Source organism: Condylura cristata, unplaced genomic scaffold (genome assembly GCF_000260355.1).
Source record: "Condylura cristata isolate star-nosed mole 26May11 unplaced genomic scaffold, ConCri1.0 scaffold00015, whole genome shotgun sequence".
NCBI lineage: Eukaryota > Metazoa > Chordata > Mammalia > Eulipotyphla > Talpidae > Condylura > Condylura cristata.
Genome location: NW_004567116.1, coordinates 16,278,735 through 16,298,631, shown reverse-complemented (window position 1 = coordinate 16,298,631; position 19,897 = coordinate 16,278,735). Strand labels below are relative to the sequence as shown.

Sequence of the window (19,897 nt, the reverse complement as noted above, 5' to 3'; positions counted from 1 at the left end):
TAAACAAAGATTCTTAAATGCCCTATTGATTGTCACAGGTAAAGTTGACACATTCTGAATGCCATGTAAAAAATACTTCATAAGTATAAAAAATGAGGAAATGCTTTAATTTATGAATTGCTCCTCCACCAAATCATACCTCCCCTTCCCCATTCTCCACGCCTTCGGGGAAAAAAAATACTAATTTCCTTTTGAAAATAGCTATCTATATCTAATACTTTGTAAAATTCTAATGTTGCTTGGTTTTTGAAAATGTACAAATTTTGTAGCCATTGAGCACATAGTGTGAATCAGCAGCTCAGATTAAATACAAGATTTGTCCAGTTCAGTCAGTTAATTGTACCTGACATCTGACTATTTCTATATCTTCCATGTCTTCTCCATTTTCTAAAAGTTCTAAGTTCTCTGTTGCTAACCATGATTATATAATTTCCTCATATCTTCAGAGATGCTCTCAAACTGGTGCAGTTGCAGCAGACAGGCAAGATCACTGAAGCCAGACCTGCCCCCATTGTTCCTCCCACTACTGCACAGCCTTTGCCCCCACAGGCCACCGACGTGCCATCCGGTTACCCCCGGCCACTCGTCCCACCGGTATCAACTCCTGGACAGCCCAATGTAGCGGTAATGTTGATTTTTCAATATTTAAGATTTAAGTAAGAGAGAAAGTAAGAACCATTATTTTATGTTTTGCCACTCTAGTCCTTTTACCAATCCATGTTAGTAGTAGCTAAAAATGATAGAGACAGTACTTCAAATGCTTTGTTTTGCAAATTTCCTAGGACAAGGCAAACTTGTATAGACAGTGCTAACTTCCAAGTAAAACATTAGAGATATAACTCAATTTTAAATCGGCAGCAACTTCTATAATTTCCATACCATATATATGTGTATATATGCTCTATAATCAAGAGCTTTCTCAGGTTTACCCCTCTTGGGTGCAGCACTAGTAATTAGCAGCTGACAATAGCACCTTTTTGTGGATATGTTTTGACTTTTTTGAATGAGATAAGTCTCACTATGGAGAACTGTGGCTGTATAGCTAATCAACAAAAACAGCCCTCTTTGCTTTCAAATTATACGTTTGACCTCTGTGACACCCTTTTTAGTACCAGTATGTCATTTACTTTCCATGCAAGGAAAGGCAGGATATTCAATTTACTTAAAATTGAATAGACACTGAAATTTTTTTGTTGAACAAACCTAGTGCTCTTCCTAATGGAGAAATATATTGCTTTCCAAAGGCATTGAAAACAGTACAAGTTCCATGGAAAATAGATTTTTTTCCAATGTACATTAATGATTCATGCTATATATACAAACTACTTATGTGTATTAAAGTTTTTCTTTTTTTAAAGATTTATTTATTTGTAACTAGGGTACAGGCCAGAGGTGCAGGGGCGGTGAGAGGCTTTACCAGAGACAGAGTGGGGAGCAGAGCAGACAGATGGACAAAAGTACACTGCTGAGGGGAGCAGCGGGCGGGTCAGGAGAGGTCTGCCGCGCCATGTGGTCACCTCTGGGGCAGGCAGCAATCGAACTCATGCGGAAGTGGCTTTAGCTTCTCAGTGCTGTGCTTTAACCCGCTGCACCACCAGGGAGGGCCACAAATATTTTTCATTGAAGATATTTTTCTGAGTTAACAGAAGACTTACTTTATATCAGTGCTGACATGTTTGTCTGTCTGGGTTAGGTTCATGATATATGTGCTCAGGGACTGCATTGTCAGACACGTTGTTTCATGTGTAAATATTAATCATAATTAACTAGAAAATGGTGCTTTTGGTTTTGAAGATCATAAGTAAATTTAAAATTAATTTCCAAACAGAAGTGAGCTTATTGTCAAAAATCTTAGGAGTACATAAGATTGTTCCCTAGGACAATCTTATTTTTGCTCACTCAGCCTTTCTGTCTGTCTCCTTATTGTGGCTCAGCCTATTTTAAGAACCCTCCTCTTACCCATCAATATCTAATTTCCCTGCTTTGTATTTTCTTCATGGCGTGTCACTTTTCATTTGTTTACTTGCTTGATGTGTGACTTCCTGACGGAATAAGTTCCTTGATGGGAAGTGTTTTGTTTGATGTTATATCTGCAACACTCAGAATAGGTCAGGTGCTTGAGGAACAATTGAATTGCACATAGAACCTTACCTTCTCTGTGTCTACTTATTCATCTGTCACTTGGAAGTTATAAAACTTCAACATGACTGCTGTTAGATTACACAATAACCTGAGCATCATCCATACATAAGTCTCATTTTCTCACTTTTATATCTTTCATTACTTAGGGATTGAGAACTTAGAACATTTAAGATTCTTTGTCAGTCTCACCTCTTATCCTAAATGTCAGTTCTTTAATTTTAAAGCAAGTTAAACATTTTTTCTTGAAAAAATGTTTTCTTTGTTAGACATCAGATTTTCAAAAAAACTTTTAAGAAAATACTCTACTTAATAGCCATTATCTGTTAGCACAGATTGAGAGCTTGACATATTCCGTAGTTGAATTTATATCCTCTTAATAAAACAGATACCTTTATTTTTTAGGGTAATACAGAGACAAATGTGTTACTCATTACTTTTCATTCTAAATGATGCTATGAATTAGGTTCCTTCCATTAGATTGTCCCGATAGTATTTGGGCAGAAATTTAAATAGTTCAATTTCCTGGCCATAAGTAAGCTAATTTGCATGAGAGTAAACAAAGATTCTTAAATGCCCTATTGATTGTCACAGGTAAAGTTGACACATTCTGAATGCCATGTAAAAAATACTTCATAAGTATAAAAAATGAGGAAATGCTTTAATTTATGAATTGCTCCTCCACCAAATCATACCTCCCCTTCCCCATTCTCCACGCCTTCGGGGAAAAAAAATACTAATTTCCTTTTGAAAATAGCTATCTATATCTAATACTTTGTAAAATTCTAATGTTGCTTGGTTTTTGAAAATGTACAAATTTTGTAGCCATTGAGCACATAGTGTGAATCAGCAGCTCAGATTAAATACAAGATTTGTCCAGTTCAGTCAGTTAATTGTACCTGACATCTGACTATTTCTATATCTTCCATGTCTTCTCCATTTTCTAAAAGTTCTAAGTTCTCTGTTGCTAACCATGATTATATAATTTCCTCATATCTTCAGAGATGCTCTCAAACTGGTGCAGTTGCAGCAGACAGGCAAGATCACTGAAGCCAGACCTGCCCCCATTGTTCCTCCCACTACTGCACAGCCTTTGCCCCCACAGGCCACCGACGTGCCATCCGGTTACCCCCGGCCACTCGTCCCACCGGTATCAACTCCTGGACAGCCCAATGTAGCGGTAATGTTGATTTTTCAATATTTAAGATTTAAGTAAGAGAGAAAGTAAGAACCATTATTTTATGTTTTGCCACTCTAGTCCTTTTACCAATCCATGTTAGTAGTAGCTAAAAATGATAGAGACAGTACTTCAAATGCTTTGTTTTGCAAATTTCCTAGGACAAGGCAAACTTGTATAGACAGTGCTAACTTCCAAGTAAAACATTAGAGATATAACTCAATTTTAAATCGGCAGCAACTTCTATAATTTCCATACCATATATATGTGTATATATGCTCTATAATCAAGAGCTTTCTCAGGTTTACCCCTCTTGGGTGCAGCACTAGTAATTAGCAGCTGACAATAGCACCTTTTTGTGGATATGTTTTGACTTTTTTGAATGAGATAAGTCTCACTATGGAGAACTGTGGCTGTATAGCTAATCAACAAAAACAGCCCTCTTTGCTTTCAAATTATACGTTTGACCTCTGTGACACCCTTTTTAGTACCAGTATGTCATTTACTTTCCATGCAAGGAAAGGCAGGATATTCAATTTACTTAAAATTGAATAGACACTGAAATTTTTTTGTTGAACAAACCTAGTGCTCTTCCTAATGGAGAAATATATTGCTTTCCAAAGGCATTGAAAACAGTACAAGTTCCATGGAAAATAGATTTTTTTCCAATGTACATTAATGATTCATGCTATATATACAAACTACTTATGTGTATTAAAGTTTTTCTTTTTTTAAAGATTTATTTATTTGTAACTAGGGTACAGGCCAGAGGTGCAGGGGCGGTGAGAGGCTTTACCAGAGACAGAGTGGGGAGCAGAGCAGACAGATGGACAAAAGTACACTGCTGAGGGGAGCAGCGGGCGGGTCAGGAGAGGTCTGCCACACCATGTGGTCACCTCTGGGGCAGGCGGGAATCGAACTCATGCATAAGTGGCTTTAGCTTCTTAGTTGCGTGCTTTAACCCACTGTGCCACCAGGGAGGGCCCTAAAGTATTTCTTTTAAAATAAATTTTTAAAATTAAAAGACAACAAAAAATGTAACAAATTGGAGTAAATAGGCCTTTCAAATTCTTATGGTATATAGAGAGCATTTATTCTAATTGCTCAAGTATTTTGCTAACATAAAATGCTTAATTCTTTAAGCACCTGTTAAAATAAAAAAGAAGCCCAACTGCTGTTTTTCTGCCTCTGTGTCTTTTCCTGAAGTATGTTATCCTAGAATGAAGTGAAGATCAAGAAAGGAATTAGATGCATCTAACATCCAGGGTTATCATGCATGTTAGAGGTTGAAGGAATACAATGGGAAAGCTACAGTAAGCTTTCAGGGAGATTTTACTATCTCATTCATACTTTAGTTTAGGAACTTTTAGGAAATAAGGTACTCCTGAGACCTTTTTTTTATAATTACAAAACAAAACAAATATTTAGGCATATTATTCAGTATATTAGATAATCTTTTTCAACTCTTTGCTATTTTTGTAAGAATTGCTTTTAGTTGGTTTGTTGATTTATTCACTGTTCATTGAGTTTTACTAAAAATGATGTTTGTAACAGAAGTTGCTTACAGAGTGTGTATATATACTCTCAGATCCCCTACCCCATGGGGCAGTTATTCATGATTTAGGTATATATTCTCTTATTACCATGAATGGAGTATGATATAAGATGTCCCCTGTACAATTAAAATATGAATTTTCCTACAATCCCATACTATATGTTTTCAAATATAATACATTTTTTATGCACTATATGTTTTATTTTCACAGTCATATACAATGAAGTCACATTCTTTTATTCTTCCTTACGCTAAGAATTTATGTAATAGTACTTTTCCTACACAAGTCTTTAACTGATATAAGTCAGTATGGCTAGATTTCAATTATGAAGTTTGCTTGTTTGTTATTCTACTTATCATTTAAAGGACAGATTGCTATTTCTTTGCAGGGCACATTCACTGAAATCCCTGCTAGCAATATTCGCAGAGTTATTGCCAAGAGGTTAACTGAATCTAAGAGCACCGTGCCTCATGCATATGCTACTACTGACTGTGATGTTGGAGCTGTTCTAAAAGTTAGACAAAGTCTGGTCAAAGGTTAGTAAAGTTTAATTTACTCCTACAGTACACTTGCTATGTTTTATTTCAGTTTAATTATCTGGACATATTGAAATGCTAGAGAAAAATAATTGCTTCTCTTTTTTCTGTGTGAAATATATTGGTTCCATAGGAATAAATCACCATGTATGGTATCATACCTGAACAAAGGAGTTTGTAATCTTTTAGAAAGCATTACATCTAAAATTAATATAAGGTTATTTTAGACTGTAAATATATCTTTGATATTCTTTATATAAAATTTCAAATTTTTGTTCTTTAAAATACACTTTTTATATTATCAAATTTGTCATGCTTTCAAATCAGTTAAAACCAAGGTTGCTGAAACTATGGTGATGGCACACAGGTGAATTGGTGATGGAACGTCCATGGGGATTACAACTGAGGTGGAAAAAGGCACAAAGTGATATAAAAATAAACTATAATAATAATAATAAACTAAGGTTGCTGAGAGATGGATTTACTTCTTTGCAATCCCTGTGATTTTTATTTCATTTTCTTACTTAATTGTGTAGGACTCTGGTGCTGTGATGAATGTAACTGTTAAAAGCAGACATTTTGGTCTTTTCGTTGATCTGTGGAGAAAGCATTCAGTCTCTGATGTTATCATGAGGTTTTTGTAGATTGAGGAAATTCCATTGCTGATTGGTCAGAGTGTTGTTTTGTTTTGTTTTTTTAATATTTATTTTTTATTTATTTATCTGACTTTCACCCCTGTGCCACCAGGGAAGCCCTGTTCTAGAGTTTTTTAGTGCGTTTGATGAGATTCTTTTTTTCCTGCCTGTGAATATATGTGGTGAACTGATTCATTTCCAATTGTTGAATCAACTTTGTTTACATGAATAATACCTCATTAGAGTCATTAAAGTCATTTGATTATTTTCTCATTTTGTTTGATTTTATCTTTTATTGTTTATTTAAAAGGTTTATTTATTCATACAGAACTGGGGCACAAGCCAGAGGTGCAGGGCTGGTGAGAATATTCACCAGGGACAGAGTGGGGAGCAGAGCAGGCAGATGGGCGAAGTACACTGCTGAGGGGAGCAGCGGGCTGGCCAGGGGGGGTCTGCCGGGCCACCTGGGTCACCTCTGGGGCTGGGGATCCAACTGACACCAAAGTGGCTACTGCCAGCTTGCAGTGCTGCATCCTAACCGGTTGTGCCACCAGGGAGGGCCCTGTTTGATGTGTACATGAGAAATACTGGTCTGTGTTATGTTTTTGTTTGTTTGTTTGTTTGTTTTATAAAATGAAGACAAACTTCCAGAGAAGCAAAGTTACCCCTTTTATTCCCATACCCTGGGAACTATTTTGCTAACTTCACTTATAAGACAGTGTGTTCTTTTTGTTTTGTTTCTCTTTCTTTCATGCACACGTACTTCCTCTTCCATATGTGTACAAACTACCCAAGAAAATAAATATTTTTTTTCTTTTACCACCATCTTCGGCAATATTTTAACCTCTACTCTCTCCCTCATGTTCCTCTTCTGAGTGAAGCAAAGCACCTCCTCTCATTGCCATCTTAATGATGTCATGTTTTGGTTGCTGGTCTTCTAGCAAACTCTTTAATCCATTTTTAATTCATTTCTTTTTTCCCGAAGCTGGAGTGATCTGTCTTCTTTCTTTTACATTGCCTATCCAGGTTTGCCAGCACCTTTTGTTAAAGGAGCTCCTTTTCCAGTATATGGACCTGGCTCGGTTTTCATTGATAAAGTTAATATTGCATGTTCTATTTCTTCAAGTAATATAGTTAGTATTTTGTGTAACCAAGACTAGTTACATTTATATATAGCTTTTGGTAGAATAATCATTTTGACTAGGTTGATAATTACCCCTGTCTATGAACATGGAATGCCTTTCTATCGTTTTATATCTTGCTTTATAATCTTTATTAGAGTTTTGTCATTTTCATTGTATAGGGCTTACTTAGGTTAACTTACAAGGGTTAGATTCTTTCTGAGGCAGTTATGAATTAAATCATTTTAATTCATTTTAATTCTGTTTCTTCTCCGATATTTATATGTAAAAATGCAAATGTTGATTTTTTTAACCTGATACTTCACTATATTTATTTTTTGTTTCTAATAATTTTTTTTGTGGAGTGGTCAGGGTCTCCTCGTGTCATATAATCTGTAAATAATGATAGAATCAGGTATTTTCCAATCCAGATTCCTTTTATAGTTGCTATCTGATCTGCCTAAAACCTCTAATATTAAATTAAGTAAGAGAGGTGATAGTGGCCATCCTTGTCTTCTTGATCTCAAAGGGAACACTTTTGGTTTTTCACAAGTAATGTCTATGTAATCTGGCCTTTAGTATTCACTTAGGTTTTTTCTAGTCTCATATTGTTGACTTCTTATGCATGAGCTCTGGTTTTGTCAAATGTTTTCTGTACATTTATTGATATTATTACATTATCTGTGTCAGTGTATTACATTGATTTATGTATATTTAGCCATCCTTCCCTGGGATACTTCCCACTTATATATATTGTTAAACTTAATTTGATAGCATTTTGTTAAAGATTTTCACATCAGTACTCATCAGGGATATTGCTCTGATGTTTTCTTGTGCTTCTTTATCTGGTTTTGGTATTAGGGTAATGTTGATAGGATAAAATGTATTAGAGAACATTCCTTCTTAAGGGATTTTTACAAATAATTTCAGTGAGATGGGCATAAATTCAGTCTTCAAAGATTTGGTAAAATTTATTTTTAATGCTCTCTGATCTTGGGCTTTTGTTTTTGGGGAGAGTTCATTTTATTCAACCCTTTTGTTTATTGTTGGTTTAGTGTTGATAAACCAAATTGCCCTAGAATGTGTTCATTTTCTCAAGGTTACTACATTTACTTGCATATAGTTGTTCATAGTAATCTCTTTTGATCCTTTGTATTTCATATTGTCTGTGGTAATTTCTTCTTTTTCATTTGTAACTGTTTATTAATGTTTCCTCTCTTCTTTCCTTCTCTAGCCTTGCTAGAGGTTTATTGGCTGTTTGTCTTCTTAAACATCTCTTACTTTCAGTGATCTTTTGTGTTTTTTTGTTTCTGTTTCATATGTTCCTAATCCTTTTTATTTCCTTCCTTTACTAACTCTGGATCTTGTTTATATCTTTCCAAGTTTCTACAGGTTGTTTCTAACCATAACATTAGATATCAAAAGCTTGTAATATTTTTCACTGTCAGTGCAGTTTTTAATTTGCAAATTTGACATAATGATCAATGTTAAATTTTTATTATGAAGACTAATTTGAATATACTTATTTTCTTTCAGATGACATTAAAGTATCAGTAAATGATTTTATCATCAAGGCTGTGGCTGTTACCCTTCAAGTAAGTAACAAACCGCAAATAATTTTGGCTTCTGAAACAGTCTTACATCTGGGTTGGTTTTTTTTTTTTTTTTAAGATTTATTTATTTATGCTTATAAGAACTGGGGTATAGGCCAGAGGATGGGAGGACAGGGAGGTACAAGAATCCACCAAAGACAGAGTGGAGAGCAAAACAGATGAAACTACTGAAACACACCACTGAGGGGAGCAGTGGGCGAGATTGGAGAGGTCTGCTGTGTCATGTAGGTCAGATGCTCTCTGACCTACAAACTTGTGCTACAGTGGTAGATGATAGCTTGATAACACTGTCTTTAACTCTGCCACCAGGGAGGCCCTATCTGGGGAACTTTATAATGATAATTAGAACCTTTGATTTTAAGTCACAAATTCTTTATAATTTTGTTGCTAGAATTGTTCTGTCACTTAATCACACTCCCTCAGTTTTATAGATGAAATAACCAAGAACCAGAAGGACTTAAAACTGATTACAGCAAAATAATGCTGACTTACTCAGCAAATACTAACTAATCCCTTAACTTGTGTTAAATACATTGTAGGCATTCTGAGATACCAGCAAAAAAATAGCCTACATATATTCTGTTCTCATGGGCCTTATATGAGAGACAGCTATATATGACAAGCCGTGAAAGTGCTTAGGAGAAGGAAAAGGGTAAGGGAACAGAATAGTTAGGGGTGTTTCCTTCCAAAGTTAGGGAAGGAAGGCTCTTGATAAGGTGTTAATTGAAACAAGGCATGCAAAAAAGGGAGTGAACCATGTCCAGTAGACAAGTGCTCCACCCAAAGGCGCTGAAGAACAGATTATGTTTCAGAGACAGCCTGAGAATTAAGTGTGCCTGCAGTGGGGAGGAGAAGAGATGAGATTAAAAATTTTGAAAGAGGAGAGGATTTAAGGAAGACTTGAAGTCTGTGAACCTTGTTGGTCATAGTAAGGATGGTATTTGTGAATGAGAAGGAAGATTTTAGAGGGTTTTGAGCAGAATAACTTGCTCCTGCTTAAGCTTTACAAAGAAAAAGGAGAGGCAGCTCTGGTTGGCAGAGTGGCAGCCTGCAGAGAGACAAGGGTGGGAGTTGTGAGCTCTCCTAGACCGCTGTGGGCTAGAACAATGGCTTAGACTAAGGCGTAACAGAGCGTCTGGGATGAGGTGAAGGTTTTGGTTAGATTTCACAGAGAGTCAATGAGATTTGTTGATGTGGTGCATGGAGGGTGTTTAGAGAAAGAAGGTAGATGATTTTAGCCCACACAGTAACAGAAATGAAGGTTCTGTGTGCTCAGACTGGGAAAATGAGAGAGGGACAGATGCGAATCACAGAATTGAGAATTTGGCTTGGGAAATAATAAAGCCTGAGAAGCCTAATAATGCCCCTGTGCAGATGGCAGTGAGACATCACAGACCTGCAGTCAGTGGAGTTGTCTGGCTAGAGATAAAGATCTGAAACCCCTCTTGTCTCCAGTTGCTTTCATCTCTTCTTTTTATAACTAGGCTAATCCTCTGGGACACTGCTTATTACATACTATCTTTAAGTGTAGATTTATATACTTTAAATTTGTTTTTATGTTTTCAACAATAAAATATTGGAGGATACTAAAGGTATACCTTTAGAGCCAATCAGTATGTAAATACTTGTATGACTGTTCTCTTTTGACCAAATATTTTTAATTATATTAACGAATTTCTAACTATGAATCATTCTTGCCCTCTTTAAGTGACTCTGCAGCAGTCATTAGCTATTTGTTAGTATTTTATAATTTTGTGTCTAGAACCATAAGTAGTAATTTAAATTCTGTACCAGCTTTCTCAGACTTTTCTTTTTTATATCGACTTCCTATAATGGATTTGGATACTTACTCCTTCTCCTTTCTCCGCACTTGCTTCAGTACTGTAATGATTTTTCTTCTTCCCATTTTAATGAGTTCACCAATGCAAATATCTGACCCCAGTTCTGGGTGAGGAAGAGGGTCTTGGCAGCTCTTCCATTTTTTTCCTAACAATTTTTTAACCTGTTTAATTTTCAGCTTTTTTATTAAATCCATTTTGGTAATTTATATATTTGTAGAATATTATTCATTGCATGTAGATTCCCAAACATATTAGTGTGGAGTCATTTAAATTTGTTTCTTATAATTATTTTAATGTCTTCTAGACCTGGTATTTTTCTAAACTCCTGCCCCATAGTTGTGTTCTCACTCCTTTTGATGTGTTTCATAAATACTTCATTAGAAAATTTGTGAAATCATTTTAGTTATTTTTTTATCAATGAGAGGACTTATGATTATGAATTTTCTTTTGAAAATAATCCATGTTCCACAGATTTTTGTTAAATAACATTTTATTTGCTAGACAAATAAAATTTGTGAGTTTTTTTTTTTAAGCATTAACTTTTTTTTTTTAAGATTTTTTTTTTTTTTCAGAACTGGGGTACAGGCCAGAGGTGCAGGGGTGGTGAGAAGATTCACCAGAGACAGAGTGGGGAGCAGAACAGGGAGATCGACTAAGTTCACTGCTGAGAGGAGCAGCGGGTGGGTCAGGAGAGGTCTGCTGCACCATGTGGGTCACCTCCGGGATGGGGATTGAACTCATGCAGAAGTGGCTTTAGGTTCTTAGTGCTCTCCCACTGTGACACCTGGGAGAGCCTGTTTTTTTGTGCCACCAGGGAGAGCCTGTTTTTTTTTTGTTTTGGTTTATTTTGTTTTGTTACTTTGGTGTTTTCTGTGAAGAATTGAAATCGTCTGATGGGTAAGGACTTCATTATATTATGGCATTATTGAATGAAGGGGCAAAACCTCAAAAGAAGCAGAAGTGAAAAGAGCAATTGAAATATACTAGAAATGAGCATAGCTTGACATTGAGAAACGTGAGTGAAGTAGACAATGTTAGGGGAGTGGTGAGGAATAAAATGAGATCGGTTGGGTGGAATCAAATTGTGGCTTTCCTTGCTTAAATGACATGCTGAGAGGCTGAGACTTACTGTGTACAAAACAAAGAATTTTTGGAAAGAGAAAATAATGTTATTTCTGTTTTTAGCATCATCTATGATATTTGGCAACATTATGAATACTCAGTGTTTCCAGGCATTTAGTCATTTCAGGTGATATTTTCATACTCATAGAGCATCTATATGAAGCCTGAGACATATCTCTGAAATAGGGTAGTCCTTTCTTTAGGGCCTCCTGATATCTCCCAGTGTGACACTAGAAAATCAGACTCCTTCGTGCCTGATGCGTGATGTGGCTGAATGCCACGGCTTGCTTCCTCCCGTCTGGTCACAGTCCTGTTGGGCATTACATGAGGCAAGAAGTAGAGCAAACATTACATACTTTGTAGTAATCAAATTCAGCAAAGGTAGCCCTTTCTTTTTAACTCTGATAGGAAGAGATTAAAACATGTACACAATAGAATTTCTTCAAACTTCCTTTTAAAAACATTGCTTCATTGTTGTTAAACTGAATTTTGATTTATTTCCTATAAATTATGCTAATAATGTTTTAAAATGCTAATAATGTTAACTATTTTTCTTGGTTTGAAACTGCTACATTACTAACATGTTTTTTTCTATTTCTGTTTTCCAGCAAATGCCGGTTGTGAATGTAAGTTGGGATGGAGAGGGCCCAAAGCAACTGCCTTTTATTGACATTTCTGTGGCGGTGGCCACAGATAAAGGTTTAATCACTCCAATCATAAAAAATGCTGCTGCTAAGGGCATCCAGGAAATTGCTGACTCTGTAAAGGTATGTCTTAGGAAATACTGTGTTTTCAAAATGAAACAGTTTACGATCTGATAAAATGTCAACATGATCTGGGCACACTAATAAGCAGTATAGTTATAGATACAGAAGTTCTAAGAAGTGATTGTCAGTTAGGTGCTTAGGCCTTTTAAGTTTTTGTCCAATATAACCTATTACAAGAAAATTGAGCACACACAAATTTAGAAGTCACATACAGGTGGGGCCACCTGTATACATGCTATAAATGAGTGCTTTCTTTTCCCAAGTTGAGATTTCAAACAATAATATTTTAAATAAATTTCAAAATTAAAGCTGAAATGATAGTTCTGTGAATGTAGTAATGGACAGATTTCATTGTTAACAGCACGTTATTCTTAAAAGAAGTTTATTCATTTCCTCTCTAAAACTGAGACCACTAAAAAAATACTTCAGCTTTTTTTTTTTTTTTTAAGCAGAAGTATCATAGATTTTGAACTGTTGACACGGAAAAGTCCAGATTCATTTTGATAAATGATTCTTCTATGTTTTCACTTACCATGCATCCATGGGTGTGCTTGTTTGTGCCTGCAAAGCACCGTGTGTCTGATAGACCACAACATAAGGGGAATATAAAAATGTAGAAGCTACTATTACTACCTTGGGGCTGCTAATAATATATAAGTGTTTAGACCTTCTTTCCCAAAAGAAATGAATATACGTTACCATAGTTTTGAAAGTGCATTTATTGAGTCTTGAGTTAGATATAATTGAGGGGAACTTTAATGGAGGTGACAATTTTCAGTCTTTCTTTACTTGTCTTTGAAGAATTTTCAGAGGGTAGTTTTAGAGGTAAAAATACAGTTTTTTCTTAATAAAAGACAACATTAATTTGGCTAATTCAAAAGTCAAAGTAATAGAGATTGATTTATTTAGGACAGTACATGAATTTTTATTCATCAAAAGTTTTCAGTTAACAATGAGAATACATGTATATTGCTGTTTTTGTGGAGTTCAAATAAGATTGAATTTAAGTGTAGAGTTAGAATTTTCTTTAAATATGTTGCATCTTAAAACACAGGAAGGCATCTTTGATTCTTACCAATTTACCAGTTTCACAACTGTAGTGCATAGTTCCTGGTAGCATCTCCACTCTTTACATTCTGACAGAACCTCAGTTGGGGAAGTGGTGTTCGTAGCCTCCCAGCCAACATTGGAAAGGCAGTCCAAACCCTTTGCAATGTTCTCGTGCCTGTGGTAGTCCTTGAACATTTCTCGTAATTCCCAGTAATTCGTAAGGTTTTCTGTGCTCCTCCTCTTTGTTCTTCTCACTGGCCTGCTGCTGCTTCTCCCCATCAGTATTCCACTGTCTCTAATTATACACCGAACACTAGGCTAAGCACTTTGTCATATTAATGCAATAATACTGTTGGAATCTTAACTTCCCCGCTTTGAGAACTGAGTTTCCTTAAAGAAATTTGTCCAAGCTCGAAAACAGTGAAATTGTCAATTTACTTAAACCTAAGCATTTCTTGTATGCCAATTTCTTAGGTCTTCTGTGACTTCCAGAGCTAAGGTAACTTCCTGGTGTTGCCCTGCTTTGTTGTCTTCATATGGTCTGTCAACCTTTGAAATTACCTGATTCATTTATCGTTTGTGCCTTGTATTGACTGATGTCGACTCTCTTATTAATTGCTATATATCCAGGTCTAGAAACTGCTTGGAAGATAGTAGATGTTCAGTGATTTTTAATGAATAAATTATATTAAAAACATTCTATTGGAATGAATCTTAAGAGTTTGTGTTTCCCTAGAAATCATTTTGTGTACCCCACGTTAAAAACACAGACTTGTGCACTTAGTCTTTTCTTCTTTAATCCCAGTAATTCGCAAAATGTCAGTATGTGGGCTAAAGGCATGCCTTAGCCAAGTTAATGTTTGAGTTATAGTAACAAACTTTAGATCTCATGCTATTCTTCATAAATTTTGAGCTTCAAAACACAGAGGCAGAATTTACCTCATTAGTACTCAATAAATTTTTTAAATAAATTGCTAAGGAATATGATGTATTTTAGATATATTTGATAGTCATCTGTATTGTAGCCTTTCAGATGGATGCTCTGGGTAACACAGGATTTCATTTTTAAGTTCACATTATCAGGGAATTTCTGTGAGAATTGGGGGTTTTCAGAACCAGCATTTTCCTCAGCATCTATCCTTCTTCCAGAACCTGAGAGTTTGCTGGTAGAAATGCAGAGATTGTTTTTAAGTATATTGTGGGTATTTGCAATATCACTTTTAAAATGAGTATGGTTTTTATGGTTTAGCCTAGTAATTCATCAGGATATGTTGAGATCATCTGCCTTTAAAAAAAAAAATGCCTTTCAGAGTTCATGTGATATGTGCCTGTTCAAATCATGTAAACACTTAATTGCTTAGGGCAGGAAAAATATAAAACATTAATAGGTATGTTCTTTCTATTTCTCATATCGCAAGTACAATATATATGTCATGTTCTGTTTTCAATTTTTTGCCACTAACTGTATCAAATAATATAAATCTGTTACTTCACTTGGCAATAACATGTTGAGATCATTTAAAAATTTTTGAAGAATGTAGTTTTCAAAATTTAAATCATTTATGGTTTAAAATTGTTATCAACGTTGATTGATTTATATCTGTATTAGTTTATGTGCAGAAAGTTAAGTGTGCACCAGATTTATTTCATTTACTGAAATGACTATAGATTTAATTTTTTCTACTCTTAAATAATTTATTGTTAATTTTTCATATGTAATGACAAGCTGTTTCCTTGTTTTTGAAGCATTAGAAAATAAAAATTTAAAGAAGCAAGTTTAATTGCAAATATAGGAAAATTAAAATACTTTTATTAATTTCACTTTCAGATGTTTCCCTCTGTAAATTTTTAGAAATGAATGCTGTCAACAGTTATGTGAACATTCTTTCTGTACAATAATGTAAATTGGACCAGGTCCTTCAGGAAGGTCAAGACCTGCCTCCCCTCCTCCCTACCCCTCCCCCCTCAATGGTCTTCTTCTAGAACTTAGTAATTTTCCTTCTACAAACTTATATGAAATAATTCAAAGGAAACCAGTGACCCACATTATAACACAGGAACAGACTGAAAATAAATCATGGTAGATGCAGTCTTTACAGTGTTAAGCAAACACTAAAAAATCATTTATAAACACTAATACCATAAAAGGTACCTAAAATACTGAAAAGTGAAATACAGATGTTCAGTTCTTTAACAGCTACCTGAAATTATATATTATAAGTAAGAAAGCAAAACCTGAAAGAGGAAACCTATTATGTTGGGTATGGGTTTGTTGCCACTGAATAATTTGTTTAAAGTAGTAAACTGACATGAATAATGACTTCTAATATTTTGTCTTATAAGAAAACGCATTATAGGAAAAACAGAGAACATTGAAACATTTTACATTTTAGTATACAAGTAATTCAAATATGAAGTTTTTTTTTCTTTAAAAGAAAATGGTTTTTCTGGAATTTGAGTCACAGCTTTAGTTTCTCAGATTATTTCAAGTGATAATTACAAGTAAAATATGCCAGAAGGAGAAAGATCAATACCTGATAGAGTCACTTCTTATGTGGAGTATAGAGAAACCAAACAAAGCATCAAACAAAACCAAATTATAAACTGATCCTTGAAAACTGATCAGAGCTCTGAAACATGGGGCAGGCTGAGGGACCAGAGTGAGCTGTGGGCGGACCGAGGGGCTTTGGTCGGGGGCGGGGACAGGGGTGGGAGTGAGGTAGCCACACCAAATGGGAGGAATCTTCTACTGTCGCAATTTTACTAAAATGTAAAACAATGGAACTTCGTTAATAAGAATAAATATGTTTCAAGTGACAAAATCAGCATATGACAGACATAGTGCTTCTTGGTTGTCATGCTCTGCATTTTTTTCAGGTTTTATCAAAGAAAGCAAGAGATGGAAAATTGTTACCTGAAGAATATCAAGGAGGTTCTTTTAGGTAAATTTAAACTTTTAATCTTCAGTAGCATCAGAGAGATTTAGAAGACTTATGGGGACTCTGTCAACCTGTGTTATTTATTTTCTGAAACATGTTTTCAAATTTAAGAAAAAAGCACATACTGTATTAAAATAGCACATACTATCTAATAGAAAATATGCTTCAGACTAGTCAGACTTTGATACTAAAGCTAGTAGGAAGCCAGCAAGATTAGTTAGTTAACCCATTCATATGTTCATGGAATAGCATTCAGGTTCTGAAATTTTTTCAATTTATAATTTATAAACTTCACCTTTCTTCTAGTTGTGATTTCTTTTACTTTCAAGTAATTTGGGGAGAATATTAGCATTTAGATCTTCAGTTATTTTAAGTTCTGTTTTTGTTGAAGTATGATGTGCATACAGTAATGCACTTTGAATGCAGCTTGAGTGTTTGCAAAGTGAAGAAACCTAAACCAAAAGGGAAGATATGGAACATCACCTGTGTCCTGGGAGCCTCCTTTACCCTTTCACCCTCTGAAAGATTGCCGCTCTTCTGGAAATTAGAATAGATTTGTTTTGCTAGCTTAGATCTTTAAATAAATACGTACTCTCTAGCGTCTTTAATGTTAAGTGAATTTAATATTGACTGTGAGATTAACTATGGCATTATTTACTTGTTTCACAGTGTATAATATGCTCTGGTGCACAAGCAAAAAGGTGGCAGAATCCATCTTACTGATTTTGGGAAATTTGTGTTGGTTACAGTTTGCGCTATTACAGGTTCATAGAAGTGTCCAGTGATGAACATGTTTTTGTTTTATAGATCTGAAAATAGAATTGTTGCCTTAAAAGTTTTCATAGACACTGACAATTTTTCAAAATGGCATGCACATTTATACTTCCATCAACAGTACATGAGATTTTCAAAGGCTTTATGATCTTGCCAACACTTAGTAAAGTTTCAAATTTTAACAGCTCTGGAAATGTGTAATGGTACTTTTTGTGGTCCGAGAAATGAAAAATATGCTGTTATAATTACTGTTATTGTTTCCTGTTAGCTATTTGAGTATCTGGTAACTAATCAGATAAAGTATCTGCTGAAGTCTTGTACCTATCCTTAAAATGATGTGTACTGCTCATTTCCAGACAGAGATGTTTGTGGATGTACATTTTATTTCAAATAACTTTTCCCATTTGGAACCTTTTTAATGAACAAAAGTTCTGAATTTTAATGAAGCCTTATTTATCAGTATTTTCCTTTTACATTGGTACTTTTTGCTTTCTGGTAGGAATTATTGCCTATCCCAGAATCAGAAGTTATTTTCCTATAGTATCTTCTAGAACTTTCATAATTCTTCACATGTAGATAATTAGGAATTATTGCCTATCCCAGAAGATACTATTCCTATAGTATCTTCTAGAACTTTCATAATTCTTCACATGTCGATCACTGCTCTACTGATTTTTAGTATGTTTAGAAGATAAAGGCCAGGATTCTCTTTTTTCTCCATATGGGTTTGAAATTTACTCAGCATCATTTTTGGAAAAGATTTCTCCTCCATAGCATTGAACAGGTGAAGATATATATGTTTGGTCTTTTTTCCCTCTTATATTTGATTGTCCTGTTTGTTCCTTGCTCGATACTACAAAGCTTCAATTTTTGATATCTTCCATTTTATTCACCCTCGAGGTTATCTTCCTAGCTCTTTAGATTTATAAATAAATTTTCATAGTCAAATAGACTTATTTTATTCGTGTAAACAAACCAGCCAACCAAACTCCCTGGTTTGATTGTAATCTTTTGAGAAGTAGTTTTTTTACAGCATTAAGCCTTCAAGTTAATGAACAGTATAAACCACTGTTTACTCAGTGCTTTAATTTCTTTCAATTATGTGTTGTAACTTTCTGTATAGAGGTTTTATATGTATTTCACTAGAGCTATTCAATTTTTTTTGGTACAACTGTAAAATTATTTTAAATTTTTCTAATGTAGCAATTTATATATTTTTATGCCTATAATCAGTTTATCTGTGAATAAGTTTTCTTTCTCTGTTCCTTATATCTAAGACTGTTCTCCTTGCCATAGTGCACTCACTGGGAATTCTAGTGCAGTGCTAATAGATGGTTACATTAGATACAACTTTTCTTTCTGTGTTGACTACATAAATGGTAGCTTATCCTTGATTTTTGAAGAACTTGAAGTGAGCTTCTGTAGCACATTTAGTACAGTGAAGATACATGTTTCAAGGCAAAGGCTTTTTGACGGAGAACATGCCACTCACAGAGCTCCTTGTTTTCCCCTAGTATTTCCAACTTGGGGATGTTTGGAATTGATGAATTCACTGCAGTGATCAACCCCCCTCAGGCTTGCATTTTGGCTGTTGGGAGATTCCGACCTGTGCTGAAGCTCACGCAGGATGAAGAGGGGAATGCCAAGCTGCAGCAGCACCAACTCATAACGGTCACAATGTCAAGTGACAGCCGCGTGGTTGATGATGAACTAGCTACCCGGTTTCTTGAAAGCTTTAAAGCAAACCTAGAGAATCCTATGCGACTTGCCTAGTCCTCAAAGTTACAAAGTTGGTCTTTGACTTAGTTGCATTACTGTTACCCAGAAATATATACTATAGGAAGACGGATATTTAAGTGTGACATGGATAAAATGTTTATTTATTTAAGGTGAAAAAGTTTGACCCAAGTTGTCTTCATTTTCACTTTGGAATTAATGTTGTAAAAGTAGGTGATAAGTGTAACTAATACAAGAAAGAATATTTGATTAGTCAGATCCACTTTAACCTCTGGTGCTAAAGGGAGTGTTGAGTAGATGTAAATTATATCTTTGGCTCACTTGAGCATTTTAGAATACTTGAGAATGTATGATAACTTGTAAAATCAAAAATTTATTAGAACTCTACCTTAATTGTGTCAGAATTAGATGTGGTCTTCAAAGGGATTCCCATGGGCCTTCACTTTTACAAGCACTGTTCCAGATATGTTTGAGCAACTCATGTACAGTTTATTCTGGATAACAGTAACTAAATAAGGGTCAGATTGTATTAGAGGTTGAGGCAACATTATCGAATTTTGTATGTATATAAAGCCATATGTTTCAGAGTGGTTTCTATTAGTCTTATTTTTCACTTCTATGGCACTGTGAACTTATAAAGAAGAATTAAAAAATCCAAACTGAGAGACCAAAACATTTGTTTGTTTCAATGATAAATTATAGCTAAAATATCTAACTACTTAAAAGTAAACTTCCTACCTTCATACTAGCTGTTACATAGTAAAATTAATTATACTAGCTATTATTGAATTATTTGAAGTTGGTGTTGATTAAAACATGAGGTATATGTCTCAGTATTTTTTTAACCATTTTTACTTTGCAGTGAAGTACGGGGAAAGATAAAAAAAAAT

General features: G+C 34.9%; 1 protein-coding gene across 1 annotated transcript in view; it reads left to right on the top strand.

Annotated features, from left to right (window-relative positions):
* PDHX (pyruvate dehydrogenase complex, component X) overlaps positions 1-19,697 on the top strand; it is a 56,341-nt gene extending 36,644 nt beyond the window's left edge. The window contains exons 6-11 of the mRNA XM_004682925.2: positions 447-624; positions 5,261-5,408; positions 8,701-8,759; positions 12,349-12,507; positions 16,435-16,499; positions 18,785-19,697. Coding sequence (XP_004682982.1) covers positions 447-624; positions 5,261-5,408; positions 8,701-8,759; positions 12,349-12,507; positions 16,435-16,499; positions 18,785-19,043 — 868 coding nt within the window. The 3' untranslated portion in view covers positions 19,044-19,697. The remainder of the gene's footprint in view (positions 1-446; positions 625-5,260; positions 5,409-8,700; positions 8,760-12,348; positions 12,508-16,434; positions 16,500-18,784) is intronic.
* The last annotated feature ends 200 nt before the right edge of the window (positions 19,698-19,897 follow it).